The 23,726-nt window shown below is 52.4% G+C and overlaps 3 protein-coding genes across 12 annotated transcripts; 2 read left to right on the forward strand and 1 right to left on the reverse strand.

Annotated features, from left to right (window-relative positions):
- Positions 1-9,171: 9,171 nt before the first annotated feature.
- COASY (Coenzyme A synthase) lies at positions 9,172-13,172 on the forward strand. 2 transcript variants are annotated; one of them, XM_014833522.3, is made up of 10 exons: positions 9,172-9,375; positions 9,497-10,216; positions 10,831-11,045; positions 11,300-11,431; positions 11,563-11,752; positions 11,837-11,901; positions 12,088-12,172; positions 12,351-12,448; positions 12,538-12,684; positions 12,786-13,172. In XM_014833522.3, exons 1-10 carry the CDS (start codon positions 9,309-9,311, stop codon positions 12,843-12,845), a joined length of 1,779 nt encoding a protein of 592 aa, XP_014689008.3. In that variant the 5' UTR covers positions 9,172-9,308; the 3' UTR covers positions 12,846-13,172. The 2 variants fall into 2 exon arrangements, with proteins under 2 accessions (XP_014689008.3, XP_014689006.3); XM_014833520.3 differs by lacking the exon at positions 9,172-9,375 and having other exon boundaries at positions 9,517-10,216.
- A 455-nt stretch (positions 13,173-13,627) lies between these two features.
- On the forward strand, positions 13,628-18,603 carry MLX (MAX dimerization protein MLX). Of its 8 annotated transcripts, none has more exons than XM_070483289.1 (8): positions 13,642-14,129; positions 14,412-14,448; positions 14,944-15,033; positions 15,309-15,415; positions 15,677-15,776; positions 15,977-16,076; positions 16,426-16,627; positions 16,784-17,220. In XM_070483289.1, the coding sequence occupies exons 1-8, from the start codon at positions 13,677-13,679 to the stop codon at positions 16,799-16,801; spliced, it is 1,107 nt and encodes a 368-aa protein (XP_070339390.1). In that variant the 5' UTR covers positions 13,642-13,676; the 3' UTR covers positions 16,802-17,220. The 8 variants fall into 8 exon arrangements, with proteins under 8 accessions (XP_070339392.1, XP_070339390.1, XP_070339391.1 ...); XM_014833526.3 differs by lacking the exon at positions 16,784-17,220 and adding an exon at positions 17,433-18,603 and having other exon boundaries at positions 13,660-14,129; XM_014833528.3 differs by having other exon boundaries at positions 13,680-13,967.
- PSMC3IP (PSMC3 interacting protein) lies at positions 18,598-23,720 on the reverse strand. Of its 2 annotated transcripts, XM_014833530.3 has the most exons (8): positions 22,641-23,720; positions 22,448-22,548; positions 22,168-22,257; positions 20,040-20,151; positions 19,341-19,486; positions 19,182-19,235; positions 18,988-19,047; positions 18,598-18,904 (listed from the first exon to the last, which is right to left on the reverse strand). In XM_014833530.3, the coding sequence occupies exons 1-8, from the start codon at positions 22,672-22,674 to the stop codon at positions 18,848-18,850; spliced, it is 654 nt and encodes a 217-aa protein (XP_014689016.1). In that variant the 5' UTR covers positions 22,675-23,720; the 3' UTR covers positions 18,598-18,847. The 2 variants fall into 2 exon arrangements, with proteins under 2 accessions (XP_014689016.1, XP_014689017.1); XM_014833531.3 differs by lacking the exon at positions 19,182-19,235 and having other exon boundaries at positions 22,641-22,881.
- Positions 23,721-23,726: the final 6 nt, after the last annotated feature.

Raw genomic sequence — 23,726 nt, forward strand, 5'->3', positions numbered from 1 at the left:
AGTGTCCACGTAGAAGAACTAGAAGGACTTACAACTAGGATATACAGCTATGTACTGGGGCTTTGGGGAGAAAAAAAAAGATTGGCAACAGATGTTAGCTCAGGGCCAATCTTCCTCACCAAAAAAAAGAAAAAAAGAGAAAAGCACACACCTTAAAAACATAATTTGGCTTTAAATTGGAAAGAATTGTGTTTATAAAGTCTGAACAAACTGCTTGACAGAGAAATGAGAGTCTGACTTGTTCAGCTCTGAAGAGAAGAGACGCCAGCTCCTTCCTGCCGAAAGTCTTCTCAGGTGACTGAGAACCACATGGACGTGTCCAAGGATCAACCCTCATGACTCCTAGTGGTCCCATAGGGAGCTCCATTATCATTCAGGTTAATTAATTAAAGGCTGGTAGGGGGATATGCAGATGAGGAGTGGTCTTCCAACGCTCCAAACCCCCACGGCAGTTTTAGACTGCCCATGGGAGAAACCGAGGTATGTAAGAGAATGTTTAAGACCTTTCTCTAGGGAGTAACACTCACAAGCAGCACATGTCTGACCCACTGCACTGTCCCCGGAAATTGTTCAGATTTTATAGTAAAATGAAACTAAAAGCAAAACGAGAAATCGAGCATCCAGAAGCCGGCTAGTTCCCAAATGGGCAGCCTCCCCTGGGAACTCTGGCTGGCTTCACGTGGAGACTTGCAAGTGCTTAATAAAATGAGGATAACTGTAAACGGCTAGCAAGACAACCTGGGATAATTTAAAATTACAGTGCCCACTTTGGGGCTCCTTTTTAAGAGCCAGATAATAGAGAAATTTTTTTTTAACATTATTTTATTGAAGTCATATTGGCTTACAACTTTGTGTAAATTTCAGGTGTACATCACTATATTTTGGGTTTTTTTTTAAAGATTTTATTTTTTTTCCTTTTTCTCCCCAAAGCCCCCTGGTACATAGTTGTATATTCTTCGTTGTGGGTCCTTGTTGTTGTGGCATGTGGGACGCTGCCTCAGCGTGGTTTGATGAGCAGTGCCATGTCCGCGCCCAGGATTCGAACCAATGAAACACTGGGCCGCCTGCGGCAGAGCGCACGAACTTAACCACTCGGCCACGGGGCCAGCCCCCTACATCACTATATTTCAATTTCTGTATAGACTGCCTCGTGTTCACCACCAACAGTCTAGTTTTTATCTATCACCATACATATTTGCCCTTTTACCCTTTTCGCCCTCCCCGAACTCGCACTCAAGAAATCTTTAAAGAGTCGAGCTCACCACCTTCTGGTACAATTGATCAAAAACTAAAGGTTCCAGGAGCTGTAGCTATTTACAAAGAATGGCAAAAATCTTACCAAGATTGTTTCATATCCTGAGGGCTTGACTTGAGAATCATCAGGTTGGTGTCCCAAAATAACAGTTGGACAAAAATGTGCTTTCACCCCATTTTGCAATCAGAGATAGCTGGACAAAAATGCAGGTTGCACTTCTTTTTGTGGTTAATGGTCCTGCCAAACTGCCACCAGCCTCAGGGGAATTACATTGGCCATTAGAAGGAACATTTGATTAGATAAGATTATTTGTAAGTGCATTTGAGAGCAAAAACTTCAGAATTCCAAAATAACCTTATTGAAAGTTTTATTGCAAAAAGCTAATAGAAAATTAAGTTACAAAATGTATCTAAAAGAAAAATATATTAGATCATGGCTTGACAGACACCCCCATAATCTACCTTCAAAGGAGGGCCCAACATAAAACCTCCTCCCAGAGTTAAGGAGACTCAGAGATTTTCTGGGAAATTGCTATGTTAAAGGTTAATCGAATTGTTCTGTACTGCCAAGTAAAGCTACTGTTTGTTCCAGCTGAAACCTGACAAGATATTTGAAAGGATTTAGCAACTTATGATCAGAAATTCAGCCAAACTGGAAGCTGATATTCAGAGCCTGATCAGAATTTTTTTTCCAGGCCTTCTTCCTTAAGTTAAAATAAAACTAAGCTCCCAGAGGGAAAGAAGCAAATTAGGGATGATGTAGTTGGACTGATAGATTGACCTATAATGCCATTTAAGTTGCAACCCAGATTTCTGAGGAATTAAGAGCAACTGTCCTCAACTTACAAACCTTTGCAACACTGAAAAGTAACTCTAGAGGCAGTTCAGATTCCAGGCATTTCTTGTATCTCAAAAAGGCTTATAGCCTCTCTGGGAACTGTTATTTGGCCCTTCACCAATTCCTAAGACTGAAGAAAAAACGAGAGAAGGAGCTTTGTATTACTGTACTTGATTCATGGCAGCAATTTTAAAACAATAGCTGTGGAGTCTCTGTGTATGTGTGTCTCTCTCTATATATGTGTGGTATTTTTTACCTCCAGATGTTATAATTCCTAAAAGAGCTCTATTTAATTGGTTTAAAGTAAGTGCTTATGTAAATGTAATGGAAACTAACCCAGATGTCTTTCAAGTTAACATGATATGAAACAATCTTTGGTGGGGCCGGCCCGGTGGCCGAGTGGTTAAGTTCGTGTGCTCCGCTTTGGCAGCGCAGGCTTTCACCAGTTCGAATCCTGGGTGCGGACATGGCACCACTCATCAAGTCATGCTGAGGCAGTGTCCCACATGCCACAACTAGAAGGACCCACAACTGAAAACATACAAATATGTACCATGGGGCTTTGGGAGAAAAAGGAAAAATAAAATCTTAAAAAAATCTTTGGTAAGTGAAAGTTTACTTAAGTTTGTTGGTTTGATTAAAATAAACATGTTTTCAGAGTTATCAACATTGGATATGATACAAACATGTTATCTCTGTTATGAAATTTGTCAGCAAATAACTTAGAATAACAGTCGATTTTGCCTAATGTCTCATGAAGTTTTGTAGGCAATCTAAATAATAATTGGGAACAAGTAAAGTAAATAGATGTGAAGAAGATCAAAGTGTTGGGTGAATTTTTTAAACAATAATTATGTCTTATGGCGTATGTACTTAAAATAACTTTGGAATTTTTTTTGCATATTTTGCATATTTGGAAGTCACTCTAGTCCATGCACTGTGATCACCCCTGGGTTATTGCAGTAGCTTTCTAACTGGTTTCCCTGATTCTACTCTTGTCCACCAATAGTCAAATTTCCCCAATTTCCCCACTGCAGCCAGAACGATTGTATAAAAATGAAAGTCCTATCGTTTCATGTCACTGCTCAAAATACCTCCTGTGGCTGGCGTCCTATCTTAGTCAAATCCAAGGTTTTCCCCTTCACGACCTTCTTTGACCCTCCTTTCTGACCTCATCTCTCACCACTCTCCATCATCTGATTCCACTCTACTGGTCTTCTGCCCCTGGGCCTTTGAACTGGCTCTGTCTGGTTCACATTCCCTAATCTTGATGTCATGTCTTCCTTCAGGTCTTTGCTGTTTTCCTGGATGACTCTGTCTAAAATAGCATTCTCTTCCCTCTGCTATAGTCCCCTTAGCCTGTTTTCTTTTTCTTCATAGCACTTCTCATCACTAGATGTGTATAGATTTATTTATTGACTTATTGACTTTATTGCTATAGATTTATTTCCAGTCTTCACCACTTCATCCCAAGACACACAGGAATCTAAGCTCCAGGAGGGTAGGGACTTTGTTTTGTTCACTGGTTGATCCCTTGTGCCTAGAACTATTCCTCATCATGGGAGGCACTAAATACACATTTACTGAGTAAAAGTGACTGTTGGTTTGCGACCTCAGCTCCCTGGGTGAAATCTGAAACTGGCCCCCGTACACGGACAAGGACCGATCGAAGAAAGAGGCAGCCCACTCCAGATGGGTAGGTGGCAGGTTTAATAAGCAAGGGGACTTACTCACGAGGCTTGTCTTGGGTGGTCACCATATGAGTAGATCTCCGCACCCACCCACCAGAATCTTAAAAGTTTACATAGAGGCCTTAATGGGGCTCAGTCATGCACACCATCCGGATGGTCTCAACTGCACATTGCTCTCTCAAGGCTGCGTCCTTGAAAACGTCCAGCTCAAGGGTCAACCAGGGGTCACGTCCTCTTGATGACCTCCTCCAACACGCCACCACTCGTGACCTGCACTTCCAGTCTTACAGGCCTCCTCTTCTGCAGTGAGCCCTGCGCAGTCAGCAGGGGGTTTCATGGAGCGGGCTCCTCTGGCGGCTGTCTGGCTGTGCTGGAGGCAGATATCACAGCAATAACAGGGGCACAGGTAAGAGAAAACACAGACTAAGATAATGATTACCAAAATAAGTACCAACTTTTTCCACCAACAGCCCCATGATTTGAACCACTGATTTATTAATCCCCTAGGCTGGGGGTGGGATCACTCAGGGCATGCACTTGTGTCCTCGTGTGATTTAATAAAGCTGATACATTAACAGACTCATCAGGTATGAATACACAACATTCTGCTTGGATAATGGCAGGTGCCTCCTTGCAAGGCAGTAATAATGTCCAAGGCCATCCTATTGTACAGGACAGCTTTTTTTTTTTTGCTAACATCTGCTGCCAATCCTCCTCTTTTTGCTGAGGAAGACTGGCCCTGAGCTAACATCTGCGCCCAGCTTCCTCTACTTTATATGTGGGACGCCTACGACAGCATGGCTTGCCAAGCGGTGCCATGTCCACACCCAGGATCTGAACCAGCAAACCCCGGGCCGCCAAAGCAGAATGTGCACACTTCACCACTGCACCACCAGGATGGCCCCCAAAGGACAACCTTTCTCATTAGAGACATTTCAGTGTTCAGTAAGGACAGGCTTTGCTGTGTCATTCAAGGTTTGCTGGGTGAATTTAGCAAGGGCTTGGATGTGTGCTATAACGTCATCCAGGCCAGTGAAGGGAACAAAGACAGCAGCCAAATGATCATACCAGCAGAAACCAGAACGTGCCCACCTGGCCTTGAGGAGATGGAGGTTGGCAGGTTTAGGAACTTGACCTGGTTGTGCATACTACCCATGTTGGCCAGGGGAGACAGCACGTCAGGCATGAAGAGATGGACTGGGCGCGTGATGTGCCAGACCAGGGCCCCCACCTTCTCCCCTCTTTCAATGGTGTGTGTTCCATTCTAGGTACCGTGTGTTTCCACAGGTCCGGCTTGCAGCAGGACAATGGGATCCCAGGGGAGACTGAATCGTTCCCCCTCACCCAGAGGTGCAAAGTAACTCACTCATCCTGGTGGGACGTCCTGTTGCAAATTCCAGTGGACAATGCCTTTCCCAGGTGTGATGGGATTTGGTGTTCTCAGCAGCATAGCCCGTTGATCCACAGTGACAGTCAGGGCACTGGCTGTTTCCCAGGACTTCCCTACCTTTACAGTACTGGGTTTCTCAGCAGGGGTCCCCAGTCTGGCACATGGGGCAACAAGCCCTGCTGGCTGATCATTCAAATGTGTTAATGCCTGGGATGGCACTTTAGTCCACGTGGCCAAGGTAGTTTGACCTGTTGGTAATTTAATCTGCTGTTTTAATACACCACTTTTTTCTACCAACCTTGCCGCTTGTGGGTTTCAGGGGAGATGCAACCTCCGTTCAATGTCACGTTCTTTTGCCCAGTCTTGTACATCATGATCTTTGAAATGTGACCCCTGATCACTGTCTACTCAACAAGGGTATCTGTACATGGTGCTCAGTTTCTCTAATCCCCTAATTGTGGCAGCCTGGTTTGCACGATGACAGGGGAAAGCTTGGAGTAGGCCAGACGCAGCGTCCACACAAACCAGGGTGTATTTACAACCCTCACTTGGAGGGAGGTGGCCCATACTATCAATTTTCCAATTCCTTACTGGTTGGGAACTCCAGTGGATGCCCCTAGACTCCTTTGGCAGTTGCCTTGGGCGTTGTTAAGAGCACACAGGACAGTAACTGCAGTAACAACATGTTATCTGACCCCTAAGAATGTGAAAGAGGTACAAGGCTTTGTAGGGATTTGGGGGTTTTAGAGGACTTTTATTCACACCTGGCATGGTGCCTCTGTCCCTTATACTGTCTGGTAAAGAAAGGGCTCATGTGAGACTGGGGGTCAGAGCAGCAAGCCGCCTTTGAGAAGGCAAAAATGCCAGTGAAGCAGATGAAAGCTCCTGGGCATCTCCCAAGCAGGGCTGCCATTTGAGGTAGATGTGTCTGTGACTCTGGAAGGTATGGGTTGGACGCTGTGGCAGAGACAACAGAAGGAGAGAATACCCCTAGGATTTTGGTCCCAGCTCTGGAAGGGGGCAGAAACCCGATATACTCCCGCTAGAGCAACAGCTCCTCGCACGCAGTGTGCACAGCGCTCCCCCAGGCAGAGACTCTCACAAAGGAACAGCATATCGTGGTAAGGACTTCCCTTCCTGTGGAGCACCTTGTCGACCAGCCCGCTGTCCCCAGAAATGCGGGTGCTACCAGGCCCTGTAAAGTACATAGATCCTCCAAATGCCCCCACCCCCGCTCCTGTGGCGGCCCCTGCAGCCTGTAGAGAGGAAGTGGGGCAGGTCTGAACTGTTGTTCAGGTTTTAAGGCTTTCCACAGGCCGACCAACACAGTGTTGGGTTGCCAGTCTGTCTGTTCAGGTGGGGTCCCAGCAGCAATGAGGTCAAACCACATTTACTTCCAGGTTACTTTTACCAGACCCTTTACAGCAGACTCGGGGAGCCTTTTGGCTTCCGGAGCTCCCTCTCTGTCTGGGCTCTTTTGCACAGCCAGCACCTGTTCCCGGGATTTGTCAGTGTCCCCTAGATCAGCGATAGATTGCCCAGGAGCATAAATGTCTTGTCCCACAGCTGGGCTCAGCATGGATACCAGCGTCCCATACCAGGTGCTCGGGGTGGCTTGGAGTATCTTGGCTCCAATGAGTGTGGCCCGATCAGGGCCTTCAAAGACAGGGGCGTGGATGGCCTGTCTCATTCCCAACTCCCTAAGAAGTTGTTGCACCTCCTGTATAGATTTCCAGGGTCCCATGTGCCCAGGAAATCCCCCTCATTGGGCCAAGCCTCCCCTCAGGATAGAATAATCCAGTCTCTAAGGGGGTGAGCATCTTGTACCCGACCCCTAGGGGGCCTTGCAGGTGCTGTCAGAGGGCAGGGTGTGTGGTGATGTTGCTCATTTTCTCTGCCTCCTGCCCACTGAGAGAAATGCCACTGCCCCCTACCCAACAGCCTGGATACTTTTCTTGGCCTTTTGCTGGAACTTGGCAGCAAGATCAATAAGCTCAGTGGGCATTTATTCTCTCATCATGAAGGTTTCCTGAATTGAGGGCTGCCCCACTGACCGCGGCTGTTGTTGCTGAGGTTTTGCTTTCCTTTGTATTAGGGGTCAGGTCAGATGGAGTGGGGTGCTTCATCTGTTTCACTGTCAGGCACCACGACATCCTCCCCTTTGCTCTCCTCACCTTCCCGGGCATTCCACCTCTTAGTGTCCCAATCAGGCTTTGTCATGAGCAGTCCAGCCTCAATCTGAGGCAGCTCGTGCCCTCCCAGCTTTGCAAAACAGCACACTGAGGTACAAACATTATCCCACTCCCCCACCTCGTCTGCCAGCCCTGAAGCTAGCAGAGTAGTGGACAACCACACGTCCTTTAACCTCAGCTCTTGCAACTTTCTTACTCAAGCTTTATAGCCTCTAGTTAAAGGTCAGTGGATGTACATTCCAAGCCAGGGTGGGGCTGAGGAGGCTCTAATTGCCCAGGTCCAGCTCAAGGGTTACATGCCCTCCATGACCTCCTCTACCAGTGTGACTCTGTGTAGGCATATGAGGCTGTGTGTCCAGATGCCTCAGGGCATTTCCTGACAGTCTTTGCAGTTTGCCTCTTCAAACTAGGTCCTCTCTTTAAAATCCAACTTAAGATGTCTCCTGCAAGAAGCGTGGCCTCAACGCCTTTGTGGCTCTATCTCTCCCATCCTTGACTCCAGGGGCAGATTCAGGTTCTGTGCGGCCACTTTTGGGGACCACTTTAAGAATACAAAAAACAGGGGCCAGTCCGGTGGCACAGTGGTTAAGTTGGCACGTTCTGCCTCAGCAGCCCAGATTCGCTGGTTTGGGTCTTGTGGGGACCTACACACTGCTTGTCAAGCCATGCTGTGGCAGGCGTCCCACATATAAAATAGAGGAAGATGGGCACGGATGTTAGCTCAGGGCCAGTCTTCCTCAGCAAAAAGAGGAGGATTGGCAGCAGATGTTAGCTCAGGGCTAATCTTCCTCAAAAAAAACAAAACACAATTAAGTATGAAAGTTAACGTTTATTTAGTTTGAGAAAATAAACCACAGCACATTACTGGAACCTAGGAGCTTGGTTCCCCTCCTTTTTGAGATCTCCGTGGGCAATTTACTCGAAATGTTTCCTGAGGGAAACCTGGCTTCCCCTCCCCAGACTACCCTTTCCAGCACTCGTTAGCTGCATGGTGAACCCTTGGCACTAGGTCTCCCGCCTTCGCCCCCTTTCCTCCTGTCCACACAGACCATCCTTTGGCAGCTCTACTGCGCTCACACGCAGAACTCTCCTCCTCCTCCTCCCTCCTGCAAACTGGCGCATCAGTGGCTCTGGGTGGTGTGGAGAGCATCCCATGGGAGCCCTGAGACACGGCCTCTTATTATCTCCCTACATGTCCTTGAAACATACAAGGCCTCAATTTTCCCATCTCTGAAATGGAGACTTGGACAGAGCTGTGCTGTGCCTTCTCACGTGAGGATCCTCGGCTCCACGAGGGCTCCGGGGACCCCCGGCCCTAATTGAAGCGCTACTCTGTGACCCTCACCTCCGTTCCCGTAATTAAGAAGGAAAGGCAGGTGTTAGTTCCGCCTCTGCCGCTGTCTCCCGGGTGATCTGGCTAAAGCCAGTCTCCTCTTTCAGGGTCTGAAAGGCATCTGTGGAAAGGGCTTTCAAGCCTGCCTTGCCCTCGTGCGCCCAGTCACCATACAGCCGGGATCTGGAAACAAGGATTCACTCACCTCTCAAGTCTCGGAGCCCAGGCCCGCCCCATCGGCAGGGCACACCCCACCCTTTGAAAGATCTCGCGAGAGTCCCACTTCGAACCAAAGTTGAGACGTTTGGCCTGTCTCAGTTTCCGTAGCTCGGAGTCGCAGTTGCTGAACTAGTGCTTCCGGTTCGCGGCGGGGACGCCTCCGCAGTGGTGCAAGCGGAACCAAAGCCCGGAGGTCTCAGTAAGTAGGGGACCGATCCGAGCCTGGGCGTCCCCCTTTGGTCCCCTCCTTCGATTCCTTGAAGACCCTGGTGCAGATTAGCAAGAGGGCCCAGGATTTCTGGATCCCCAGCCCTTTGACTCGCGGGCTCCTGTCCAGTTTCCCCCTCCCAGGATTTCGATTCAGTTCAGCGAATTCACCGCTCCGTCTGAGATGAGGAAACCGAGGCTTAGAGCGCAGCCCCGAGGCGCCGTTTACCAGGCCCCGTTCCCTCCCTCGGACTCCTCTCCATCAGCACTGAGACCCCGTCTCGGCCCCAGATCCCCTCTCTTCGGTCCAAGGCCCCGTACAGTCAGCCTCGGCCACATCCCCCTCGGTCACTCTCCCCTCGTCTCCCTGACTGTCTGCAGGCCTGGGCAGCATGGCCGTATTCCGGTCGGGCCTCCTGGTGCTGACGACGCCGTTGGCCTCCCTGGCCCCTCGCCTGGCCCCCATCCTGACCTCGGCGGCCCGGCTGGTAAATGATACGCTCTATGTGCACCTGCAGCCGGGCATGAGCCTGGAGGGCCCGGCGCAACCCCAGTCCAGCCCGGTGCAGGCCACGTTTGAGGTTCTCGATTTCATCACGCACCTGTACGCCGGCGCCAAAGTCCACAGGCACCTGGACGTCAGAATCCTGCTGACCAATGTCCGAACCAAGAGCGCCTTTCTCCCTCCCCTGCCCAGCTCAGTCCAGAACCTGGCCCATCCCCCGGAAGTGGTGCTGACTGACTTCCAGACCCTGGATGGAAGCCAGTACAACCCGGTAAAGCAACAACTAGAGCGTTATGCCACCAGTTGTTACAGCTGTTGTCCGCAATTGGCTTCGGTGCTGCTGTATCCCGATTATGGCTCTGGAGAGCTGCCTGTGGAGCCCCTGGACGTCCCCTTACCCTCCACCATCAGGCCAGCCTCCCCGGTCGCCAGGTCTCCAAAGCAGCCAGTGCGTGGCTACCACCGTGGGGCTGTAGGTGGCACATTTGACCGCCTGCACAATGCCCACAAGGTGTTGCTCAGTGTGGCGTGCATCCTGGCTCAGGAGCAGCTTGTGGTGGGAGTAGCAGACAAAGACCTGTTGAAGAGTGAGTGAGAGACACCCTGGATGAGGGCAGGGGAGGACCCCCAAAACTCCATGCCCTCCCTGCCACGCCAAGATTGAGGAAGGGTGGGGCCCTCCATTACTTTCCACTCTTCCCAAATGTCACAGTAACTAGCACTCAGTTGGTGCTAAGGCAATTTTGTTAAATGAATAAACGCAGCTTTCTCAGTGTATGCTCTAGTTACCACTCAATCAGAACCCCCTAACTGTGGAGCCAAGGAGACTGTGCTTTCAATAAGTTCTCCAGGTTATGAGCCCTAAGGTTTGAGACCCTGGGACTAAATGGATGCGTGAGTTACACATAGTAGTACTAGAGACAGTAGGAGGGGACTCGTGATGGCGTGGTTCTTGGAACTCTGACTCTGATGCCCACTGGCACTGCTAGTTCTCTAGACACGCGTCAGCCCTTGCCACCACTATTGTGCTTGCCTGCTGCCTCCTCCTCATAGCTCCTCTGTTACCACTTTCCAGTTTAGCTCTTTCTCCCTGCCACCCCCCTCTGCAGATAGGATGCTTAGGGACACTCTTCCTCAAACTGGCCCACACTCTTCCCCCTGAGTCAAAGGATCTCATTGTTCTTCTGGGCTCTTTCCCCAGGCAAGTTGCTCCCTGAGCTTCTCCAACCCTACGCAGAACGTGTAGCACATCTGAGTGAGTTCCTCGTGGACATCAAGCCCTCCTTGACTTTTGATATCATCCCCTTGCTGGACCCCTATGGGCCCGCTGGCTCGGACCCCTCCCTGGAGTTCCTGGTGGTCAGCGAGGAGACCTATCGTGGGGGGATGGCTGTCAACCGCTTCCGCCTTGAGAATGTAAACCCTGAGGGAGCCTGGCGGAGGGAGTGATGGGGACAAGGAAGGTCATTGTATGGGGCTGTTGGAAAAGTACTGTGACCCCAGAGGAGGGAAGAGGGCGCTCAGGCTGGTGGGAAGAGGCAAGGAGGAACTGGTTCCCCGCTGGCCTTCTGAAGTAAGCTCTCCCTCTGGGGCCGATAGGGTAGGAGAAGGGGGCAGGTTAGGTGTCAGTATTTGCCCTTCTTCATCTCACCTCTTCTCTTTTACCTCAGGGCTTGGAGGAGCTTGCCTTGTACCAGATCCAGCTGCTGAAGGACCCAAGCCATAAGGAAAACGAAGAGGACAAAGTCAGCTCCTCCAGCTTCCGCCAGCGAATGCTAGGAAACCTGCTTCGGCCTCCATATGTAAGCCCACCCTCCCTCTCTCCCCTCTGCTTGGGTGGGCTGGAAATGCTGGAGGGTAGAGACTGAAGGGTTCAGCCCACACGTGAGCCTGAGGACCCTAGTAACTGAGGTTCCTTCTCATCTACCCTCAGAAGAGGCCAGAGCTCCCCGCACATCTCTACGTGATTGGGCTGACGGGCATCAGTGGCTCTGGGAAGAGCTCAATAGCTCAGCGGCTGAAGGGCCTGGGGGCATTTGTCATCGACAGTGACCACCTGGGCCATCGGGCCTATGCTCCTGGTGGTCCTGCCTACCAGCCTGTCGTGGAAGCCTTTGGAACAGGTAATAACTGGAGAGGGCTGGAGGTGGCGTGAAGTGAGGAGACGGCGTGGCCTCCTTGCCGAGTCCTCTGTCTCTGTCATCCAGATATTCTCCATAAAGATGGCATTATCAACAGGAAGGTCCTAGGCAGCCGGGTGTTTGGGAACAAGGTAAACATACACCTCTCCAAGGGCTCCTCAGCTGCTACTAGACCCAGAGGTTGGGACCCAGTGGACCTCTCTGGTCTGGCCCAGAATGCCAATTTCCACTCATCTGTTCCTAACTCCCTCCACCCTTGGGCTGGCTCCATCTGTGAGGGACAGTAAACTGCCCACTTCCTCCATTCTTCTCCTCAGAAGCAGCTGAAGAAACTCACGGACATTGTGTGGCCAGTTATTGCAAAGCTGGCCCGAGAAGAGATGGATCAAGCTGTGGCTGAGGGTGAGTAGGAGGGATGATGGGAGCAGCCAAAGGGGACAGTTAAGCAGATTCTCTCCTGGGAGCTTCCCCACCTCAAGCCAGACCATCCACTTTCCCTGGATCTGCATTTCACTGGCTCTAATCTTCATTGGTAGCAAGTGGCAGGGTGCTGCTGGCAGTGACTGGGCTCTTCCCACAGGAAAGCATGTGTGCGTGATTGATGCCGCCATGCTGCTTGAAGCCGGCTGGCAGAACATGGTGCATGAGGTGTGGACTGTGGTCATCCCTGAGACTGAGGTATCTGGACCCCACCAACACCTCATCCCCAGTGTAGACTGCCTCCTGCTCTGAGCCAGTGGGTTGACACATGCCTCATCTGTGCCCAGGCTATACGACGCATTGTGGAGAGGGATGGCCTCAGTGAGTCTGCGGCTCAAAGCCGGCTGCAGAGCCAGATGAGTGGGCAGCAGCTTGTGGACCAGAGCCACGTGGTGCTGAGCACCTTGTGGGAGCCTCCTGTCACCCAGCTCCAGGTTGGTGCCCAGGGAAAGGCTGGGTTGTGAGGAGGGAGTCTCTAGTGGGTTCCTGTCTGACCGTGTCCTCTTTTCCTCCTAACATTCTGGCCTGCCCACAGGTGGAGAAAGCCTGGGACCTCCTGCAGAAGCGCATCCCCAAGATGCCATCAGGCCCATGAGTGACTCACTTCTCTGTGGGGCCAAGCAGGCCCCTGGAGCTGATGGGAGATCCAGTAGTGAGGAGGAGTGGGGCCTCTATGCTCACCCTAGCTTGGGCCTAGAGGGCTCTGAGCTAAGCTGGGCAGGGCAAGGCTGGGCCTGGTGGACACAGGAAGCCTACCCAGCTTGCTGGTGTTCAGCCAACACTGAGGATGTGGCTCGTCGGGGTGCAGGCCCCTCTGGCATTCCATCCCCACTCTTGCCCAAGGGTGTTTGATACCTATCCAAGGCTGCCTGGGGCCAGAGCAAACACTGGAACTTGACAGAATTAAAGGTGAAGGTTCCCAGGCGCTGCCTCCATGGTGTCTGCTTCCTGCTCCAATGCCCCTGGGTATCTCTGGGACCCTTGAGCCACAAGCGCAGAGCCCAGGCCTGAGCTGGAAGCTGGGAGGGCAGTGGTTAAGAGCATGGTTTTTGCAGCTAGCCAGACTCAGGCCAGCCTTGGCCCTACCACTGACTAGCTGTGTGCTTCTGGGTAAGCCGTGGACTGTCCAGGTACTTCAATTTCCTCATCTGTCAAGTAGCATAACTTGGCTAACAGGCTCTTTGAAAATGTTCATTCCCCAAGTATCCTGCCAGACGCCGAGCTGGGTGTTGGAGGACCATCCCTCAACAAGCCAGGCGGGGCCTCTGCCCTCACAGAGCCTGTGGCCCTGCGGGGCGGACGAGGTGGCCGCGACTGCCGGTCGGGTGGGGAGGACAGGCGCGTCCCTGGGAGGGCCCGGCAGTGCGCGTGCGCACTATCTGCGACACTACTCGGACAAGCTTTTTGAGGGACCTCATTTCACAGAATGTGCTTCGTGTCGCGGAGGCAGGGACCGACAGGGAGGACGTCCCTAAAGCCGCCAATGTTAGCCCAGCGCCAGGCCCGGCCTGCCCTCCGCCGTCGGGGGCCCCGGGCTGCGCACGCGCCGCACCCTCGCCCCGCCCTCCGCCTCTCGGCCGTGGGTTGGTGGGCTGGGGTCACGTGGGCGCGCCTCGCCTCGTCCTCGCGGCTGAGGGCCGGCCCGCGGGCTGGTTTCCGGTTCGGTGGGTCCGAGATGACGGAACCGGGCGCCTCTCCGGAGGACCCCTGGGTCAAGGCAAGCCCCGTGGGCGCGCACGCCGGCGAGGGGAGGGCGGGTGGCGCTCGTGCACGTAGGGGGGCCGGAGGACGAGGGAATTCCCTCCAGTCCCTAAAGTCCCCCCTGCTCTCCCGGCCTCGGGGCTGCAGAGAAGACAGCTCTCACCCCGCATGTGCCAAGGTGGGGAGACAACCGAGGCGTGTGTGCGCGAGTGAGGGGCCGGGGGCCGGGGAAGGGAGGAGGGCGGGCGGACGGGATCACGCTGGGGGGCGGTGCTCCACGGCCTATCCAGTCTGGGCTCTCCGGGGAATCCTTTAACCGCCTGCGCACCCCAGGGGTGTGTGTGTTTGCGTGTATGTGTGTGTGTATGTATATATGTGTAAACGCGCGCGCAGAGTGGACGGAGGCGCGTTCCTGCAGGGGCGGGGGTCTGACGGGCTTCTCCCTTGCTCGGTGCCACAGGTGGAGTATGCCTACAGCGATAACAGCCTGGACCCCGGTGAGTGCCTCCTCCACCGTCTTCAGCTCTGGAGAGACACTCCCACTCCAGACCTATAGATTCGCGTGGCCTTGCCAGCCACACCTGACCACAGTCCTCTGTCCCTGAGCCGAGTTCCTGGCCTGAGACAGCCAGGGAGGAGCTGGAGGACAGGGGCAGGAAGCATCCGAAGGTGACGCTTAGTTCCCTCTGCTCTGGATCAGGGAAGTGATGGAACTAGTGATAGCTGGTCACTCTCTCCCCATTATCACACCCAGATATCACTTTGTGAGCCAGGGGATATCACTGCAGGTCTGTGGAGCAGTGTAGACACTAGGGACAGGAGCATTGTGGCATAGCACTATAGCAAGTGGGTGGCCCAGTATGACTGGCTTTTGGGTTGAAGGGGTGAGGTCAGCATTTAAGAATCAGGAAGCCATTGTGCCCACAGGTGTCTGAGGGCCTAGCAGTGTCCCCCCACCCTACCCCTTAGTGACTGGGGCCTCTCTTTTCCAGGGCTTTTTGTAGAAAGCACCCGCAAGGGGAGTGTAGTGTCCAGAGCTAATAGCATCGGTTCCACCAGTGCTTCTTCCGTCCCCAACACAGGTAGGCAGCAACATTCCCCACCCAGGAAGACTCAGATATGCCATCATTTTAGTATCTTTCCTAGATAGGAAGCTCCAGCCATCCACAGAGGGGTGCTGGAGCCGTAGTGGTAGACACAGGGTCTCACCATCTTTCACCTCATCTAGGATATTAGGTCTTATGTCCATCTGCCATCTCTGGGCACCAGGTTCTTCTTCCTAGCTGGGGGAAGGTGGGCTAGCTGGGCCCCACTGGGCCCCAGGATGACCTCTTCCTGCCCCCAACTCTGAGCATAGATGATGAGGACAGCGATTACCACCAGGAGTCCTACAAGGAATCCTACAAGGACCGGCGGCGGCGAGCGCACACTCAGGCTGAGCAGAAGAGGAGGGACGCCATCAAGGTGATTGGGGAGGCCTGTGCCTCAGCCAGCACAGGAGGGCCCTGCAGTTTTCAGGTTCACTCTGCCCTGACCCCATGAGACAGTCCCAAGCAGCCTTGGGGGCAGCTAGTCTAGTCTCTGGACATGAACACCTCCCTCATTCCAGCCCCCTACCCCTTTGAGTTTGTGAGCATAGAACTTGGTTTGTGGAAGAAAAGGTTTGTGCTAGTCTGCCTTAACCCCTCAGAGATAAGGAACTCATTTCCTCTGCTGTCTCCACAGAGAGGCTATGACGACCTTCAGACCATCGTCCCCACCTGCCAGCAGCAGGACTTCTCCATTGGCTCCCAAAAGCTTAGCAAAGCCATCGTTCTACAGAAGAGTATGGCCGGGGAGAGCACTGGAGGGGTTGGAGCCAGGGGTCTGTGAAGAGGCCAGAGCCTCATCCCCACTTTTGGCGTGGCCCCGGTGGGGTGGTTGTCCTGGGAGAGTTGGGGTATGGAGGAAGGGGAAACAAAATCAGCTTTGTCCTTCTGTCGAGACTTCCTCTGTGCCCACCCCCTCTTCCCGCCTCCATCCCAGCCATTGACTACATCCAGTTTTTGCACAAGGAGAAGAAAAAGCAGGAAGAGGAGGTGTCCATACTACGCAAGGAAGTCACGGCCCTAAAGATTATGAAAGTGTAAGGGGGATGCTGAACTGGGGGAACTAGCGCTTCTGAGGGGACTCTGAAACTGACTTCAGCTCGTAACCGCCCCTTGTTCAAAGGCCACGTCAGATAATACAGTATAGATAATACTCTCACTCCCTCACGTGGCCACTGAGGCAGGACTCTGCACTCCAGCCGTCCCTAACACGTAGCGGATACGTAGCATTTCTCACCTAGCAGCAGTATCTAGCTGATGTTGACTGCGTCCCCAAAGCTGTCTGGGAATCCCTTTCCTGGGGGCGGGGGGTATGTAGGGTCACCCTATTCTTCCTGGGCTGCTAGAGCTGCTGCAGCACCTTAGCCCTGGCCTGCCCACTTTCAGGAACTATGAGCAGATTGTAAAGGCACACCAGGACAACCCCCATGAGGGGGAGGACCAGGTCTCTGACCAGGTCAAGTTCAACGTGTTTCAAGGCATCATGGACTCCCTGTTCCAGTCCTTCAATGCCTCCATCTCCGTGGCCAGTTTCCAGGAGCTGTCGGCCTGTGTCTTCAGCTGGATTGAGGAGCACTGTAAGCCTCAGGTATGGGGCAGCAGTGGTCACAGGGTCTGGGGTCTTCTTACCCTCAGGCAAAGTGGCCCAAGCCATTATTTGTTCCGAGAGGCAGGGTAGCAACTTTTAGATTTCTTGAGGTTGTTTCTATAACTTTCAATACTCATTTCCCCCTTTGCTTTCTAGCCCAGATTTTCCTCTTAGGGTTCTTGGCCGGAGGGACTGGAGCAGTCACTCCTGTGAGGCCTGGCTCTCGGCCTTGGCTTAGCCCACACGTGGCCGCCTCAGGCACTCCTCAGCTGCCCAGTATGTAAGCCCCCGTCACTTGGAGCAGAAGGACTTGGGGTTTTTGGAAAGATTCCTGGCCTCTTCCCCCCAAGTCCCGGAAGCAGTTTTCCCCAGGGCTTTTTTTTATTATCATTCATAAGGGTGTGGCGTGTTAATGGTATTGCGCTAATAATAAGTCTTCTGCTTTTTTAGGCCTGGTTGCTTTTTCTGAGGCTTGAACTTTATCTGAGATTCTTACTTTCTTTTTTGTTTCTTTCCCAACATTTTTATTGTGAGACACTTTAAATATACTCAACATTGAGAAAATTTCACAATAAACACTCATATACCCACCACCTAAATTCTACCATTAACATTTTCTGTATTTGCTTTATCACATAGCTGTCCCTCCCTCCATCCTGTTTTGGGGGTATTTCAAGGAAAACCGTAAACATCAGTGCTTCCCAGAGGCTTTTTTCACTGTACTCTAAGAGCACACCTGGTCTAGGCAGGTGTCAGAGACTGCTCTGTGCCCTGGCCTGAGCATCGTCTCTCTCTTCTCTGCCAGACCCTACGGGAGATCGTGATTGGTGTCCTGCACCAATTGAAGAACCAGCTTTACTGACTGGCTCTTGGAACCTTCGGAACATCCAACAAGAGGCTCTTGAGTCTCCTAATTGGCCATGGAGCTGCTGGGCTTATAAGATTGGACTGCAACACCGCACACTAGTCAGCTGGTTTCTCCTTAGTGTTTGGTTCCCTAGCTCCTCCCCCCGTCCTGTCAGTGGGGCTGGGGTGTTTATCTTGTGAAAGCTTCTGATTAATTTATTATATTGACCATAGAACTCAAACCTACCCAGTCTTCCCCTGACCCCATAAAAGTTCTTGGGATGGACGGGGGTCTGCTCTGGGTACCCCAAAGAGCTCCTGGCCTCTTCCCTTTTTCTAAGCCTCAGATTTCTGTTCATGAGCTGCACATATTTGGAAACTACTGTTTGCCTCTGTTTTGGTCTCTTGGGCAACATTTGGCCCAGGTTTGGCCATTTTGGCAATAGTTGGGTGGAAGGGAAGAAGTGAGAGAAATACTCGCACAGCCACGAAGGGCAAAAGGCCGCCTCGTGCCTGGGCTAAGGCTGCCTGCTCGGGCCAAGGTGAGGCCAGGGTTTTCTGGCCAGCTCAGGGCAGGGCTGCCCGGGTCCTGTGCTTGCCTCCTACTCTACCGCCTCTCCTTCCTCTCCTGCCCTGGCTGGTAGAGGGAAGCAACCTCCCCGCCTCCTCCTGCCCTCTGTCCCGAGAGGCAGTAAGCACTGCACAGCAAAGTCATGTGTGACACAGCACTACATATTAAAGATTTTTTATTTTTTAAACACCAACATGCAGTTTTGCTAAATTGACAATTTTGGAAAATTAACCGGGCCTCAAAACTACTCCCAGCCTTTCTGTCAGGTGTATCCGGGTCCACACCTCTGTGCTGCCTGCATTTCTCCCAGGACTTGGGGGTGGGGTGAAGGGGTAGAGAAGATATTCTAAAGGCCTCCTGGGGTCTCAAGCCCAGGAGAGTCCTGGGTGAGGCCTGGGGCTCCTTGAATGCTGTGTTTAGTAGCCTCTCTCTACCCTTGTCCCCCAAGCTCCCTTCTGCCTTCCTCAGGTTTGATATCTGGGAGGTTTGATTATCCAGAGGAAATTAAATATTTTTATATCGAATTATATTACAATAAATAGTGCTAAATGCTTTCCTTGAGCGTTGTTCCAAGTCTAAGTGGTAAGCTCAAGCAACTGAAATGTGGACAATGCAACGAACATGACAATCTACTCTGGCCCACCAGCGCTCACTCCCTCCACCCAACACTCTGGTTTATGCCCCTCTCCCAACGGCTCTGGTCAGAGGTGGAAAGCAGCAGGAGCAACAAAAAAACCCGACCTAAACAAGGCCGCCGGTCCAGGAATCTCTGTTCCCATCGCCCAGGCCTGCTAGAGGGCCTCTCAGGGGTCTGGGAGCTTGACGTTGTAATCTTCATCTGTCTCTATGCCGACTTCCTCCTGGGGGGCCGGGAGACAAGTGAATGAGACGTACCTGGACGAAGACCCAAGGGGAGCAAGGATGGGGGGAGAGAACTACTTACAAAGAACTGCTTCTTGCTCTTGGGGTAGCCTTCAAGGATTGCATCAGACAGCTCTGTGGCCTGACAAAAACCAAAACCACCCCTTTTGAGATGGGCAGTACTCAGCACTGCCTGATGGATCCATGATACTGGGCAGCAGTTTCTCAGGTGGCTGCCATTTTCCAGGCCCTGCCTTGGAGCTCCCATACCCTTACCATCCTCTTCCGCTTCCTCCACTCCTTACAGTATTTCTGCCTCTCTCTGTACACCTAGAAAGCGGAAAGAGGTTCCTCTAACCCCTCAGCCCCACAGCAGCCACTGGGGTCAACCCTCAGTCTCACTCTGGCCTTTGCTATCCCTCCCTCCCAGCTCACCTGCTCTTTCTCTTCTGGAGTCACATGGTTAGTGGCTGCTTTGATGTTCTTCAGTCTCTCTGTGTAGCCAGCACATTCCTTCTTTAACTCCTGGATCTCTTTCTGCATCTCCGGTGTGGTCATGGCACTAGTTAACTCCTTCAGCTCTGAAACCACATCTCCCTTAGCTCACTTGCCACCGCCTGAAGAAGGGGTTCCATCTTTCCCAGTGGGTGCCCCCTGAGGTAGGAGACCAGGCCTCCACCTTGCTCTGGGGGGTCTACACACAGGGTCCAGAATAAGTCCGATGTTCTGGAAGTGCTCAGGAGAGATTGAGGCTTACAGAATTATCAGTTTATCCTAGTTTTCTTTCCTCCTCCATCTACAGGTAGTGGTAGGATGCAAGGTTGAGCAGACTGTTAGCTATAGCCAGTTAAAGAAGCAGGAATAGGAGTGTGGGAGCAGGATACTGATAATCATGGTAGGGAAAGCAAATGTACATATGTCTGCTTGTATGGGGGACGTGTATATATGTCTTGTGCATTTGTATTCAAAAGCCATCACACATTTCTTCTAATGTAAAGCCTATGGCAGCCCCGCAAAGGGATCTGTACTGCAACAAGGTAACACTGCAGTCAACAAACCATTCACTTAGTAATTCCTGACCACTAGGCTGACCCTGATGCCAGGGGCACCTTCTGGGGGGCTGCCCAGTCCTACCAGCCTCCATGTGGCGACAGCTCTGCTGCAAGCTCTGCACGTTAGCAGTGAGGGCCACGATTTTGGCATCCAGGACTTGGAGGTCAGCATCACTCACCGTGTCAAACTGGTCCTGCCAGAGACAAAAGGAAAAACAAGTGGGCTGATGTGAGGCCCAGGATGGGAACACACATCTGGGAAAGCAACATTCATATCCACTAGAGAACCGAGGACTCCCCAACCCTCCAGAGGGCTTGGGAAAATAGCAGAGGGTACTTTTGAGAAATCATTCAGTTTGGTACTGGTCCCAACAAAAAAGTATAAAAGAAAAGTGGAAACCTGATGCCTGTCCTCAGGGGGCTTCTAGGTTGGCAGGATACTGAATGGGACAGAAATATCTTTCAGTTTAGTGGTAAAACCAGTCACCGGACTGAAAGAATAAAGGAACATTCTTTTCCAGGTGGTGATACCTAACTTATGGGTTTCTACAATAGGAAGAATCTGGACCGGTGAAGAGGCATGGTGGGAGGTATTTTGATAAAGGACTCCAATAGAAGTCTGAGGAGCCCCTGCTGGGAGAGACTGGCTGCTAGAAAAGGACTCTGTCGGGGCTCAGTGGGGGTCTTGTCAGTTGGGGATGGGAAGCAGGGTAGAAAGCATGTGAATGTCGGCCTGGGCAGTTTGGACTCTACGTTAAGGCAAGGTAGACGTTTAGAGCAGGGGCAGCAAACTATAGCCTGCAAGTCAAATCCTGCCAGATGCACGTTTTTTGAAAACAAAAATTTAGTAAAACCGGGCCACATCCATTCGTTTCCATACTGTCCGCTCCACCATGGGGGACGTGAGTAGTTGTGACAGCTGTGTAGCTGTGACAAGAGCCCATCTGCCCTCAAATCATAAAAATATTAATCATCTGGCCCTTTACAGAAAAAATCTGCCAACTTCTCCTTTAGGGGGGGTCTTCAACAGAGCAGTAACATAATGACTATTTTAGGAAAGTTAGCCCTGACAGTGGTTTTGTTCAGTTAAACGAGTATATAAAATGCTAGTCCAGGTGAGATACTGAGAGGCTGTTGAGTAAAGGAACATGAATGAGAAATCGGCTCTGCCCTAGAAGAGCTTCCGTTAAGTGAAGGAGACAAGAAAAAGACAACTGTAATACAGCATGCCTCAAAAGAGGCAAGCGCCTGAATTCAGAAGAGGCAATCAGAGCATTCAGGGAAGGTTTCTGGAGACGGTGATGCCTGAGTGAAACCCTGAAGGATGGTAGCTGGGCAAAGGTGCAGAGGAAGAAGGGACTAAAAAACTCCAGGCAGAGGGAGGGCAATGAGTAAAACATCTGAACAGTCCGGTATCGATGGACAGACAACTAGACAGGGGAGGCTGGAGGCAGGCGCGGCCTCTCCCAGGCCCTTTTACCTCTTCCAGGGAGCACGGGCGTTTTAAGTAGGTAAATGGTACGACTAGATTTCATGTCCATAGATCATTCTGGCTGCAATTTAAGGTATGTTTGGGGAAGCCAGGAGACCTGTTAGGAGGATATGGATGAGGAGTGCGTGAACTCGAGCAGTGATGGCATATGGAAAGGAGAGGAGGGATTCAAGGGGAAAATCAGCTGGACTTGATGGCTGACTAGATAGGTGAGGTAACGCAAGTCAAGAATGACTGCAAGTCTCTGGCGTGGGTGAAGAGTGATTCCTTAAGGGAGAAGAATTCGAGAGGAGCCGGCTTAGGGAGAGATAAGGCACTCTACGTTGGCAATACTGATGCTGAAGTGTCTGAAAGGCATCCAAGTGGAGACGTGGGCTGGAGATACTAAGCTGACATTGGGTGTGTCTAGGGAAGGGGATGGAGACACAAGGAAAGTCGTTTGGCAGGCGGTGGTGCTAATCCAGATGATTGGGAATCAGGGCTTCCAAGTGGAAATGGCTTTTCTGCCATTGTGTTTCAAATCTGGAGGTCTCATGCGGTGTGGATGACAGCAAGGGGGATACACACTTTGGTTTGAAGGATGTCTGAGGCCCTGTCATGGCATAAGACAGGAGACTTCCACAGGGTGCCTGAAGTCTCCCAAAGAGCTGACACTAGGGGTCGACTGACCTAACGTCGGGCTCCCACACGGGTGATAATCCGCGCAGATTCCCCTCACCTGGTTCGCAAAATAGATCTTCTGCTTGCCGTACGTCTTCTCTTTGATCTTGCCCTGCTGGGCCAGCTGCTCCAGCGCCTTCACCACCGCCTTGGGGGGGGGGGAGGGGGAGGACACAACCGGAGGCGTGACCCCGGGCTGGGGCGGGGGGATTTCAGCGACGGGGGCGCGCCCGACAAGCCTTAGGGAACCCAAGGCTAGAATGGCAGCCTCGAGAGGGCAGGACCCGAAGCGGGTTGGAGGGGTCCCAAGGAGAGGAATCCCAGGAGAGGGTCCTCACCGCCTTGCCCAGTCCGTGTTCCCGCTGCAGGTTCCCGAACACGTCCTGGGCGCTGTAGGGCCGGTTCTGCTCCTGCAGGTACCTCAGGAGAATGCCGGGGGCTACCGGGGGAGGAGGCAGGGCAGGCGTCACTCCGTCGACCCCTCACCCGCTCCCCGACCCCGGGTCTTCCCCGCGCGTACGGCCCCGTCACCTCCCGCTGCAGCTTCTGCCCGGCCTTTGCTCATTGTCTTTCCCGCCACCAAACTCCGACAGCCGGAGGTTGCGGTTGCTCGCGGCAACGGCTCCTTCCGGCGCCGGGAAGGGCGGGCTTCAGGCAGTGATTGGCGGAAAGGGAAGTCTTCGCGAGGAACGAAGCGACCCTCCCCGGCCGCCGTAGTTCATCTCGGCTCGGAGCTCGAGCGCCGGTCCGATTCCCTGCAGTCCTGGTGTGTGCGGAGGCGGCGGCGCGCTCGCTTCCAACCTCTCCCTTCCTGCCCGTGGAAACGAAGGCTGTCGTAAATCACGCCTTGAAGTTTCGAGACCCAGTTCCAGGGGCAGCTGAGCACTCGTGACAGTGAGCTGGGTCGTGTTCGAACGGGAAGAAACCGCAGAATTAACTTCCGCTGGGCAAGCGATTAGCTCAAGATCCCAGAGCTAGTTACCAACGGGGACGTGTCCTATCCCACGGTCCAGTGCGCTTTCCGTCGGTTAGTCTCATCATTTGTAAAATAGGAACAAGAAATGCAGAAGGGTGGTTGTGAGGCGTTAATAGCCTGCGCAGGCGCCCTGGAAAGAGCATAACGCCACCCTCCTTTGCCCGTTACCGGGCTTCGCACACAGGGGGCGCTCCACGCACGCTATGGTTTGAACACCAAGGAAGGGGAAGGTTGGGAGGGGGCTACTCTTAAGCCACAAAGCTTGTAGAAAAGTTTCCTGTTGGCCGAGTCACTCTTATGGCAACACCTGGCAGGTGCTTTCCACTTCTGCCCACAGTGGCCAATGGGACAAAGCCTGAAATAAGTATTTCTAGTTTCTGAGGTCAGCTGAAGGCCAAAGAGCAGCTGTCCCTACAGCTCAAACCATCCGGGAGGGGCATGGTGCTTTTTAAAGCCCTTTGTTACCGAAAACGTCTTTAGCCTTTGAAACATGTACTTGTCTTCACACGTTTAGGGGACACTATTAAGAACTAGAAATGATGGGGGGCCGGCCCAGTGATTAAGTTCCTGCGCTCCACTTTGGCGACCCTGCAGTTTGCTGGTTCAGATCCTGGTTGGGGACCAACACACTGCTCATCAAG

The sequence above is a fragment of the Equus asinus genome, chromosome 13 (assembly GCF_041296235.1).
Source record: "Equus asinus isolate D_3611 breed Donkey chromosome 13, EquAss-T2T_v2, whole genome shotgun sequence".
NCBI lineage: Eukaryota > Metazoa > Chordata > Mammalia > Perissodactyla > Equidae > Equus > Equus asinus.

Excerpts from the sequence above, each read along its gene's own strand:
- COASY (XM_014833522.3), top strand. The coding sequence starts at position 9,309 with ATGAGGAAACCGAGGCTTAGAGCGCAGCCCCGAGGCGCCGTTTACCAG. Across the intron at positions 10,217-10,830 it reads AGACAAAGACCTGTTGAAGA|GCAAGTTGCTCCCTGAGCTT; the intron begins GTGAGTGAGAGA and ends CTCTTTCCCCAG. Across the intron at positions 11,753-11,836 it reads CGTGGAAGCCTTTGGAACAG|ATATTCTCCATAAAGATGGC; the intron begins GTAATAACTGGA and ends TCTGTCATCCAG.
- MLX (XM_014833526.3), top strand. The coding sequence starts at position 13,677 with ATGTGCTTCGTGTCGCGGAGGCAGGGACCGACAGGGAGGACGTCCCTA. Across the intron at positions 14,449-14,943 it reads CGATAACAGCCTGGACCCCG|GGCTTTTTGTAGAAAGCACC; the intron begins GTGAGTGCCTCC and ends TCTCTTTTCCAG. Across the intron at positions 15,034-15,308 it reads TTCTTCCGTCCCCAACACAG|ATGATGAGGACAGCGATTAC; the intron begins GTAGGCAGCAAC and ends CTCTGAGCATAG.
- PSMC3IP (XM_014833530.3), bottom strand. The coding sequence starts at position 22,674 with ATGAGCAAAGGCCGGGCAGAAGCTGCAGCGGGAG. Across the intron at positions 22,549-22,640 it reads GGCAGAAGCTGCAGCGGGAG|CCCCCGGCATTCTCCTGAGG; the intron begins GTGACGGGGCCG and ends CTCCCCCGGTAG. Across the intron at positions 19,487-20,039 it reads CTGTCGCCACATGGAGGCTG|AGCTGAAGGAGTTAACTAGT; the intron begins GTAGGACTGGGC and ends ATGTGGTTTCAG.